The following is a 9,811-nucleotide window of genomic DNA, read 5'->3' on the forward strand; positions in this document are numbered from 1 at the left end:
CACTGAGTGTTTCCCATCTGCCTTTAAAAGAGGGAAATGTGCCAAGTATTGTCAAGGAACTCAAGTACCACGTGCTTCTAGAAGGTTAGACAGGAAAGGTGAATAGAGCTTTTAGCTTCCAGCTTCTATGTGCTTCTCTAAAAGTACCAGGGCTGCGACTCCTGTGCTCTTCAGGACAGCCAGCTAATGAGAAACGGACCTCATTAAGAACACAGCCCCCAGGTCTAACGGAGTGTCCAACCTTATGTAAAGCCAAGCAGGAAACAGCATTCCCCCTCCACATTTCATGTTTAAAAGCTGAATCCCCCCCTACCATGTTCTTTGGGATGACGTAAAGACCTTTCTTCAAAACAAGGGGCAAGGGAGGCTCAACAGCCCACCTCTCAACAAGCAGTGGCGGTGGCTGAGCACATCTGCTTGGGCTGTAGGAGATCGCGGGTCTAATTCTCCTCTCCAAGTTAGTCAGAGTTTTGGGTTTTTTACTGAGGCTCCCAGGTCCTTGCTGAATGTCCCAACTCCTGCTCTGGGGGACACAGGAGCAATGGGGTGAACAAATTTGGAAGCAGCAGAGTATCTTTTCCAATGCCTCTTGACTATATTTGCACTTTAAGAGACTTCAGCTTGGTTTTGGGTCAGGGGCTAGGATCCTGGCGAGCCTTTTGGAAACCGGTCTCTGGTCGTGAGCTGGTATGGGGAGTTTGACTCCTAGGTGGTATCTGCCAGATGAGTGTAAATACATGAAGTCAAATTATGCTTTGTCACAAAATACTACGTATGTGGAGAATTCAATGTTGTGGCTGTTACCAATAAATATTTTGTAGAGAGATCACTGAGTGCTGTAAATTCTGCGTTTGTCCGGTGTGATACAACTTGCTGGTTTCTTAGAGGGGGAATGGGAAAATCATCCATTTTTTTAAAAGCCCCTTTGTTTTGGAAAGTCACAAGCTCTGTAGTGGAAACTGTGATGCTCTGAAGCTATCCCTACATAACACACCCATTTTAAGAGGGTTTTCTTGCCTAGGAATGTATCAGGATAGGGACGCAGTCTTGGGACGGCTACTTGTTGAGGTATGGCGCCCTAGGTAGAAGGGTGTTCACAAAAGCCTGTGGTGTGGATGGAAGAGCCGAGCCCTTTCTCAGCAGGAAGGTGGGGAAGTAGCTTGTTGGTTTGGTGTAACAGGAGACTTGGATCATTACAGTCAATGTATATATAGCATTACAGCTGCTGTAGGGGGGACGGCAGCCAGCATCAAGTTAACGTGGGTAAAACTCCACGTGCATTGTTTTCAGGTTAAACTCAAGAGGATGGGGGAAAAGTGAAGCTGGAGAGAAATGTTTTTTGTTCTATCCCTTGCTTAAACCATGAGCAGATAGCTGAGAAGGCTGCCTCATTCCTGGGTCCAGGCCTCCCACTGCAGGAGATCATCTTTTGACACCTAGCCCTGGGGGTAGTACTGCTAAGGAAATACTTCTAGTGACAAACTGGTTTTTGGCAAAGACAAACCCAAAGCAAAAACTCCCCTGGGATTTTCTAAGGCTGTTTTTCTCCGTCTCAGGTCTGTGTAAAACCTCTGACAGGAATAAAACTGCAGTAAGATGCGTGGGGGGGGGGGGGGAAAGGTATTTTTATTTGGACTTTCATCCTTGTGGAACTTAAACACACACTGGGGTTTGTCCGCTTCACTAGGGAATCTGGCAATTTGTGTAATGCATAATGAAAACCAAAGCGGGGACTTGGGGAGATGGGAAGTTTGTCCAGACCTGAATTTGCCTGGCTAATGAACAGGTTGAAAAGCAGATCCTCAAAGTTTAAGCCACAACTCTGTTTGGCACGTCTTCTGCGCTGCTGTTAAGTGTTGTAATGAGGGTAAGCGCTTGAGATTCAGCACTGCAGACAAATTTGAACAAACTGGTTTTATTTTACTTGGAGCTCTTCTACTAAATCAGCTGATGTACTTAAACACCTCGGTTCTCATCAGTGCTACTGCTACAAAACCAGCTTTGCTGTCAGAAATTACCTGAATGAATAGAAAAAGTGTTAGCAAGTGTGGTGGACCAAGATTTGTTAGAAATCTGTACGTTGCATTACATACTAATAAATGCTCTCAAATAACAGTGAGGCATGTGTCTTTACACAGGAGGCTCCTGTACACCGATGTTTAGCTTCATCTGCTAACATCGTCTGTTTTGAGGTGGTGCTGCCTACAAATGGCAACTTTCTCAAGAGGTCTGGGCTACTGCTTCAGCGTTTGCATTACGCAGGCACGGCCGTGCCTAATGCTGTCTTCGCAGCAGCTCCCGGGTTTTCAGTACATCTCGCGTTACAGCAAATGGATACGAGGGGGACTTCAGCTTATGCATCCAGTTTTACAGAACTTAGTTCAAGTCTGATTAAAAGCCAGCTCTTGAGACTGGTTGGATCTCAGCTGATCCTCATTCTTCAATCTTAAAAAGGGAGAGGGGTCACCAGAAACGTGGATTTGAGTCTCACTGTACCACAAAGATCCTGGAAACAGTACCCTTCAGCTTGCGTGGCCCCCTTTGCAACTTCTCCTTGGCCCAACAATGAGAAAGGAGTAAGGGGAATGATTTGTTGCCCACTGTTCCTCTCTTGCATGTTCTTTAAGGAGCTAATGTTCTTGTTGATCATCTGCGTAAGTGCTGGCTGGGCATTTTCAGGTTCCACTGCAGATGGTTTTGCTTGAAGAGAGTGTACACACACAGCAGAAAGCCCTCAGGCTGATGCTGAATAGCACCACAGTAGGGGGACACAGAGATCCTGCCTGTCACGCTAACATTCAGTCCTCATCCCTGTTGTGTAGTGGGATGACAAATACAGAGATGTCATCGTAGGATGCCTCGTGGCTGTCATCCAGCATCCACTGGTGGCCTCTCTTCTTTCCCCTTGCTCTGCATACCAAGCACTTGGCCAGTTCTGAAAACCTGTGGGTGGAAAAAATGCAAGGTTTGGGTTAACTATGGCACTATTCCCTTAACAACAACATTGAGATGTGGCTTTATGTTGTCAAAATAGTAGGGTTTTTTTTTAAGACACCAGCTTTATCATTGTTTCTTTAGGATGGGGAGGGATTAGGAGGCAGTTTCCAGAGTCACAAAAGAGTGTCTGGAGCTGACCTAGAGGCAGAGTGATCTCAGCCTGCTTTTGGTCTGACCAGGTTCTTTGGAAGGGAAGATGATGGCAAAGCTGATCTTACCTGTGAGGATCTGTCCTGTTTTCTGCAAGGAAGCTCCTGACCATATGGGCCACCTCTCTGTTGCACAGAACATCCCAAAGGCCATCAGTTGCCATGATGAGGACATCGTCTTCCTTAATGTCATGCAGAGCAAAGTCAAATACATTCACCTGGAAAGCACAGGAGTAAATCAGTGACAGTTCCTGCAATGTACCAGAGGGGTCAGGGAGATGACTCTTCCCCTGAGAGATGACAAAGTGGGACCAGGGTGCTTTGAATCTTTTACATCCCCTTGCTGCTGTGCTTCTAGATTCGTCTGTCTTGGGGATTCTCTGGGCAGCAGGCAGAGAGATAGGGGATGGAAAAAGGACATGGCTAAGGCCTGCCAGGTCTGTAAAAGGTGGGTGCTACAGAGGAGGAGCAGCATGTTTAATTCCATCCTACAATTCCCATGTGCCGCGACTGACCTTGGGAATGCAGGAGAGGAAAGGTTTGACTTCGATGTTGGTGTCGATGACTTTGAGTTGATGATCCCCCAGACCTCGAGAGACAGCCAGAGTCCCCAGCAAGCGAGCCTGGCCCCAAACAAAGCAAAACAGTATTGAAACATAAGAACGTGGCACCTTTGAAGGCTGACGTGTGGCTTGTCCTGACTGATCTATGTGCTGCCTTTAGGACCCTTTTCCAAGCATCACCCAGAACAGCCCCTGGAGACTTCAGAGATGGAGGAATGATCAGAAGCAACGGCCTGATGCGAGCGTGGAGACAGCCGGCACATGGACGGCTCCTGGTGGCCCATGGTGTGCTCTGGAGTCGGTGCATGTACTCTGGGTAATGCTACCGACCTCAGGAAGCCCACGGTGGCATCTGCTCTTGATTTGGGGTGGTGAGGAAGAAAAGTGGGTTGGTTTGGAGGTGGGGGGTGGGGAAAGGGGTCCTTTCTCCTGGCAAAGGAGGTTCTGCACTGACTCCTTGCAAAGGGGGTGGCATGCGGGCTGTAGTGCTGGGGGAGGTGACGGGGCTTTCTGCTCAACCCCAGCAGGCAGACGCTGGATGTGTGCAGTCATTGCTTCTCCCCGCCTCCTCCTTCCCTCTCCAGGCTCCTTTTCTCAGCCTCTCCTTGAGGAAGAGGGTTTGTGGGAAAGGTGCTAGTTAGAGCTGGAGGAGACAGTCCAAAGTGGGATCTGATGAAATAAGTTCTCATCTGAAATGAGTTCTTGTGTGCAAGAGGAGATGAGGAAAGGGCAGGCTGGCTCAGGGCTGCTGTCTGCTCTGCTAGCAGGTCCTCTGGAGGAGGGTGCAGCCTCTCTGCTCCGGAGGGCTCTGCTTTACACTAACCAGGCAGCATGGTGCTAGCAAAGGGAGCTGCTGTATCGGGGCTGTGGCACTGTGCCATGCTGGAGAGCCCCAGAGCACTGGGTGCTCTGCAGCCCCAGTCTGCCATAGTGCCCCAGAGTGTGACTGTGAGTGACAGGCACACCGAGGACCCCCAGCAGACTTGCCTCTGCATTCCCAGTGTGTAAAGCATTAAGCTACCTGCTTCCCGTGACCATGGACAAGAGGATACTTGAGGTCGGCTTTCTCCACTGTCTTGTATCCCCTAGAACAGAGAATTCACTGTTGATTTAGGATTTGTCTGAGTTGATGGTACAACCCAGCCAGCACATTTCGACTGTGATTCAACCCTTGTGGTGTCCCCATGCACAGGCAGCTCACTGAGGAAGGGGCAAGGTGACTTGCTGAAGCAGATGCAGTGAAGATGACCCCTCGCTGAATGCCCAGGTGTTTTTCCCTCTCCCCTTCCGCCCCAGCTTGTACCTGCACCAGGCTGGGACTCTCTGCACCAGCCCCACCTCACAGGATCCCAGAAGGACATCTCAACTGTTCCCTAATCGCCCTGCCAGGGCCCCAGTCCTTCAGTTGGGGGGAGGCTGCTCACAGCATCCTTCACTTGATCTGGCACAGCTTTGCACCGTCAAGCCCGCTGCTCTCACCAGCGGGGCATGCTCCTTCTCCCTTCACCTCGCAATTGCTACCAGCAGGTAAAGCTGCCCTGTGCCACAGCCTTATCCTCAGGCAGAAAGGACTCACCAGCCCTCCATGAAGTAATCCCGGTACAGGACTTTCTGGCCCACGTCATCTCCCTTCAACCTCCGTGGAAATTCAAAGCGGGTGAACTCACCATCCAGGAGCTTGGGGAAAAGAAAAGCCTGGAGAAGGGAACAAAGACATGAGGATGGACAGGTTCTGCTTCAGCAGAGCAGGGCACCAAAACTGCTTCCGCCTCAAGGCTGGCACTCCCAGCAGCAGAATGGAGATCAGAATTGGAAAAGCACATCCCAAGAAGGATGTGAGTATCTCCCATACTAAAGGCTGTTGGTTGAGTCTTGCCCCCAGCCCTCCTTGGCTAGTGCCAGATGACATTCTGGCCACATAGCGGCCTTCGAGGAAAGCTGGTGGTCCTCTTGGCACAAGCCCTCTCTGACCCAGTGGGATGCTCGCAGCTGGATCGTCTGATGCACGGAAGGAGTCACTCACCAAGTGCTGGATTCGCTGCCTCTCTGTCTCGGGTGTGAACTCGCAGCTCATGGGCACAATGTTGTCCTTCAGAACAAGAATCGCCCTATGAGGGGGAAGAGGCAAGGAGCTGAGCTGTGTCTGTCACTGCAGCCCTCCTCTTACCGAGGCTAGCCCCAGGGTCAGCCAGGTGTGGGACCGGGAATAACCAGTGGCAGAGCAATGCCAGAGAATAGCTCTGCACCCAGAAACATTTAAAAATGCCGGTGTATTTTAAATAACTCCATTGCAATTGCACTGTTGCAGCAGAGAACTGAGCTTGCCTGGTTCGACAATGGTAGAGCTCACTGCTAGAGGAATGGTGGGCCAAGGCCAGATGAGGAAGCTCTTTAGGATGCCTTGAAATCACCTTCCACTTTTTAACACCTGCCAGGCTGAGCTTACTGCTGCACTACCGCCCCAATGCTGCCCTGTGGCTGGGCAGCATTACTCCCTTGAAATCCCAAAACCCTTCCAGGAGGCATGAGAGCACCCCGTCCTTCCAACAGGTCCTGTGGCAGGCAGGAGGGAAATGGCTGGGCTGCACGTTCACCTTCCGTAGGATTAAATAAGATGCTGGAAACCTTGCTTATCCCTCAGCTCTCATCCCCCAGCAACTTCTCCCTTTTATTATGGCTCACCTGCTGTCCCCAGCGTTAGCCACATACAGCTTTCCCTGGAAATAAAGGGCAGCCAGAGCAGTGCAGCCTCCCGTCTGGTTCGTAGCTTCCATCTCCTGGCCGATGACTTCATCCTGTTGGTTTAAAGAAGTTTGGAGAGTGACGTGAGCTGGGCTGCTGCTTTCTGCAGCTGCCTCATGTCTCCCAGCAGAAATCCAGAACCAAAACTGATTGCAGATGGGCGATGGGGAACCAGCAAGGCGAAAGACAATGTTGCTTCAGTACAGCCAACAAAGCTGTTGCTACTGGACTAAGGACCACTTTAGGAGCATGATGGGGAGATCTCAAACTTTTATGCGCTGTATGAGTGTGACAATAGCCACTGTCTAGCCCTAAAGAAACGTATCCCCTGGGTGCAGTTTAGCAGAGATGCTGTAGCTTTGCTCTGGGTCAGCACGGCTGACACGCAATAGATCTGAAGCAGATCCTGGGGAGCTGACCCAGCGCGATCTCAGCACGCCTAAAGGTTTGGCTGAATGTTCCCGCCTGCTCGATGAGCTGCAGGACTGCAGACCTTGCCCACCCTGGGCAGCGGGGAGGGACAGACTGACTGCTTGGGGCAGCAGGACCGGTGCCCTGCATGGGGTACTCACGCATTCCTGGAAGGCGTTCTCCAGGGCTCCCACCACCAGGTCTTCTGCATGGATGTGCTTCTCCTCCACGAACTGGGGGTCACTGTCACAAACGCAGCGTCCGCTGAGATGCATGGGGGGACGGGCCTCTATGATGCCTCCCACAACCTCCTCCAGCTTCTGCTTGATGCAGTAGTGCAGATAGTTGGAGGCGATGATGGCAGCTTCTGGGCCACCGTGGCCGTCAAACAGTGCCCAGTAGTAACCAGTCAGAAACTGCAGTGAGGGACAAGACAGCAAAGAGGGGGAAGATGGGCTGGAGAGGTCAGATGGCAGGCTCGCAGCCAGGACTTCACTGTACGTGTTTTGCCTGGCTTTTCCACCCCAGCTACCCTTCCCTGCCACCAGTTAATCTCCTGCGCAGCTCAAACTCATGTGATGCCTGCTCTGCCAGACCCGTCATCTGAGCTCTGAGCGGCTGGATTCACAGCCACCAGCCCTCACGTGCTATTCCTCTGTGTTTTAGGGGAGATGGGGCCATTTTACAAGAGGCGAGGCAGAGCCACTCCCACGTGAGAACATCCCACGTGCCTGGTTCACGCTGCTGTCCCTGAGTCATGACAACACGCACTGGCCCTGGAAAGCAGAGCGAGGACAGTAAAGGAAAGGTGAGTAAAGGGATTGGACGACCTGAAATGCCGCAAGGCACGGGCCATGGAAGTAGAAATGGCACGTACGGGCAGAGCTGGATGGTTGCTGGCCAGACATAGGGTACGTGGGTCCCCTAAATGCATCCAAGGAAGGGTTTCAGCGTGTGGGCATGTAGGACTGATGGGGCAACCCTGTGTTTCCTGTACCTGGGCCCTTGGGTGCCGACCAGGGCCGGCAGCAGGGTGAGCACAGCCTGCCTGGGGGCTATACCTGCGTGGAGCACAGGATCAGCCATTCCTCGTCCTCCTCCAGGCCCGGCTCTCTCCTCCGGATGGAGATCTGACAGCAGGCTGCCTGGTCCTCGTTGAACTCCGACTTCTCGGCATTGATAACCCTGGGGGTGCAAACGCTCCAGGTAAGGCGAGGAGCACCTCGCCTGCTCCCAGCCAGCTGTGCTGGGTGCTCTGCAGCCATGGCGAATGGCTGCACCTTGCCCCTTCCTTCCAGCCCCACGCTCCCTGCTCCCTTTTCAAACTCAGGGATCTCTTTGCTGGGGACCTAAATAACAAGTCCTTTTTGTGCAGCAGGGAAAAGCTTGGCCAGGGACGAGTGAGTGGTTTTGGAGCACCCTGGCTTCAGGCAACCCTTGTCAGCAGCCCACACTGTGCTATTTCCTTGGCGACACAGTGAATTGCAAAACCACCATCACTGTTTTTCCTGCCAGCCTTGCTAATGTTTGTCCCTGGATGGGAGCTTGCTCTCCTTGCACAGCTCCTCTCTCCACACTGCACCATCCCATGACCACGGGGTCGTGATGCGGTCCGGCCAGGATGTGGGGACAGCTCCTGGCTGGAGTTGTTCTGCCTGATCCGTCCTCTCTGCCCTTAAAAATGGCAAACCCAGAGATTTCTAAAAATTTGATCTTCCCTCTCCCTTTGTTTTAAAGGTGCTTTGCTAGGAGCAAGGGGATAGACGCCCAGTGCTGCTAGCCCCAAGAAACCACCCCCTGCCCCAAACATCCTCCCTGCAAAGGAGGGCTTTCTGCCTGCCGCTGCCCAGCACAGCAGCCCCATGGCAGAGCCCTGCCTGACCAGCTCCCTGCAACCAGGGCGCAGAGCAGGGGACGGGTGACATCCCAGTGGTAAAATTATGGTGTAAACACCATTGGGTTAGGGGATGAGACACTTGAGCTGACCTCATTCTGCTCTCTGGGCTGCCCCTGCCACTTGTCACAAGCAATGGTGACCTGCTCTGCGGCTGGCTGGGTGCAGGCAGCTAAATGCAGGCAGGGGGGTGGGCAGGTGTGTCCCACGCTGCTGCCAGCCACCGATAGGGAGGGAGAAGGGCCGGGAAAATGTGCTGCCACATCAAACCTCACGCTGCTGCTGTGTCTGGAGGAGGAAGCTGCTCCTCTCCTTGCGGGCAGGCGCGGGCAGGGGGGGCCGATTTCTGCCTGCGAGCCGTCCTTCTCCAGGGGGAAGGCTGAGGCTCCATGCTTGGGCCAGGGCTGCAGTCGAGGGGAGCGCAGTGGGGGGAAGAAGTGGGGTGCGACCACCCCCCTGGGCACCTCCCCAGGCGTCCCCTATACCCCCCACGCACCCCCCTACACCCCCCAAGAGCCCCCCTAACCCCACGCAGACCCTGGGCGTCCCCCCAAACCTCCACTGCCCCCCCCAAAACCCTATAAGCACCCGGGGAGACCCCCTAACACCACCACCCCCCCCGCCGGGGGTCTCCCGGAGCCCCCTCCCCGTGGCGGCCCCGCTGCCGGCCCGCACTCACTCGGCGTAGCCCGCGCCCCAGGGCAGGGGCCGCTCGGGCCCGGTGCCCCACACGGCCCGCCCGCCCCGCGGGCTCTCCTCGATGCCGCCGCCACGCAGGAACTTAGGCCGGCGGTAGCAGAGGGCGGCGGGCGGCGGGCCCGGCCCAGGCCCCTGCGCGCCGCCGGGCCGCTCCGCGGGGCCGCCCCGCCGCAAGCGCCGCAGCCACTCGGTGGACATGGCGGGGCCCGGCTCGGGTACGCGTGGCGCCGCTGAACTCCGCCAGGCGGCGCCGCAGTGCGGCCCCGGCGCGGCGGCGGCGGCGGCTCCTCCCCGGGGCGGCGGCGGCGGGCTCCAGACTCCGGAAGCGGGCGGTGCTGCCTGCGGAGCCGTTTCCT

At 54.3% G+C, this 9,811-nt stretch overlaps 1 protein-coding gene across 1 annotated transcript; it reads right to left on the minus strand.

Annotated features, from left to right (window-relative positions):
- Window positions 1-1,841: 1,841 nt before the first annotated feature.
- On the minus strand, window positions 1,842-9,653 carry PPM1M (protein phosphatase, Mg2+/Mn2+ dependent 1M). Its single transcript, XM_050904593.1, has 10 exons — window positions 9,436-9,653; window positions 7,924-8,047; window positions 7,024-7,278; window positions 6,392-6,504; window positions 5,733-5,817; window positions 5,286-5,404; window positions 4,731-4,794; window positions 3,662-3,769; window positions 3,216-3,364; window positions 1,842-2,943 (listed from the first exon to the last, which is right to left on the minus strand). The coding sequence occupies exons 1-10, from the start codon at window positions 9,651-9,653 to the stop codon at window positions 2,799-2,801; spliced, it is 1,380 nt and encodes a 459-aa protein (XP_050760550.1). The 3' UTR covers window positions 1,842-2,798.
- Between the last annotated feature and the right edge of the window lie 158 nt (window positions 9,654-9,811).

The sequence above is a fragment of the Gymnogyps californianus genome, chromosome 13 (genome assembly GCF_018139145.2).
Source record: "Gymnogyps californianus isolate 813 chromosome 13, ASM1813914v2, whole genome shotgun sequence".
Taxonomy (NCBI): domain Eukaryota; kingdom Metazoa; phylum Chordata; class Aves; order Accipitriformes; family Cathartidae; genus Gymnogyps; species Gymnogyps californianus.

What these genes read in the sequence shown, in the direction of transcription:
- PPM1M (XM_050904593.1), bottom strand. Translation starts at nt 9,653, where the DNA reads ATGTCCACCGAGTGGCTGCGGCGCTTGCGGCGGGGCGGCCCCGCGGAG. An exon ending in GGCAGCGAATCCAGCACTTG is followed by an intron (nt 5,405 to 5,732) that starts GTGAGTGACTCC and finishes TCCCTTCTCCAG; the next exon opens with GCTTTTCTTTTCCCCAAGCT. An exon ending in AACAGGACAGATCCTCACAG is followed by an intron (nt 2,944 to 3,215) that starts GTAAGATCAGCT and finishes TTCCACCCACAG; the next exon opens with GTTTTCAGAACTGGCCAAGT.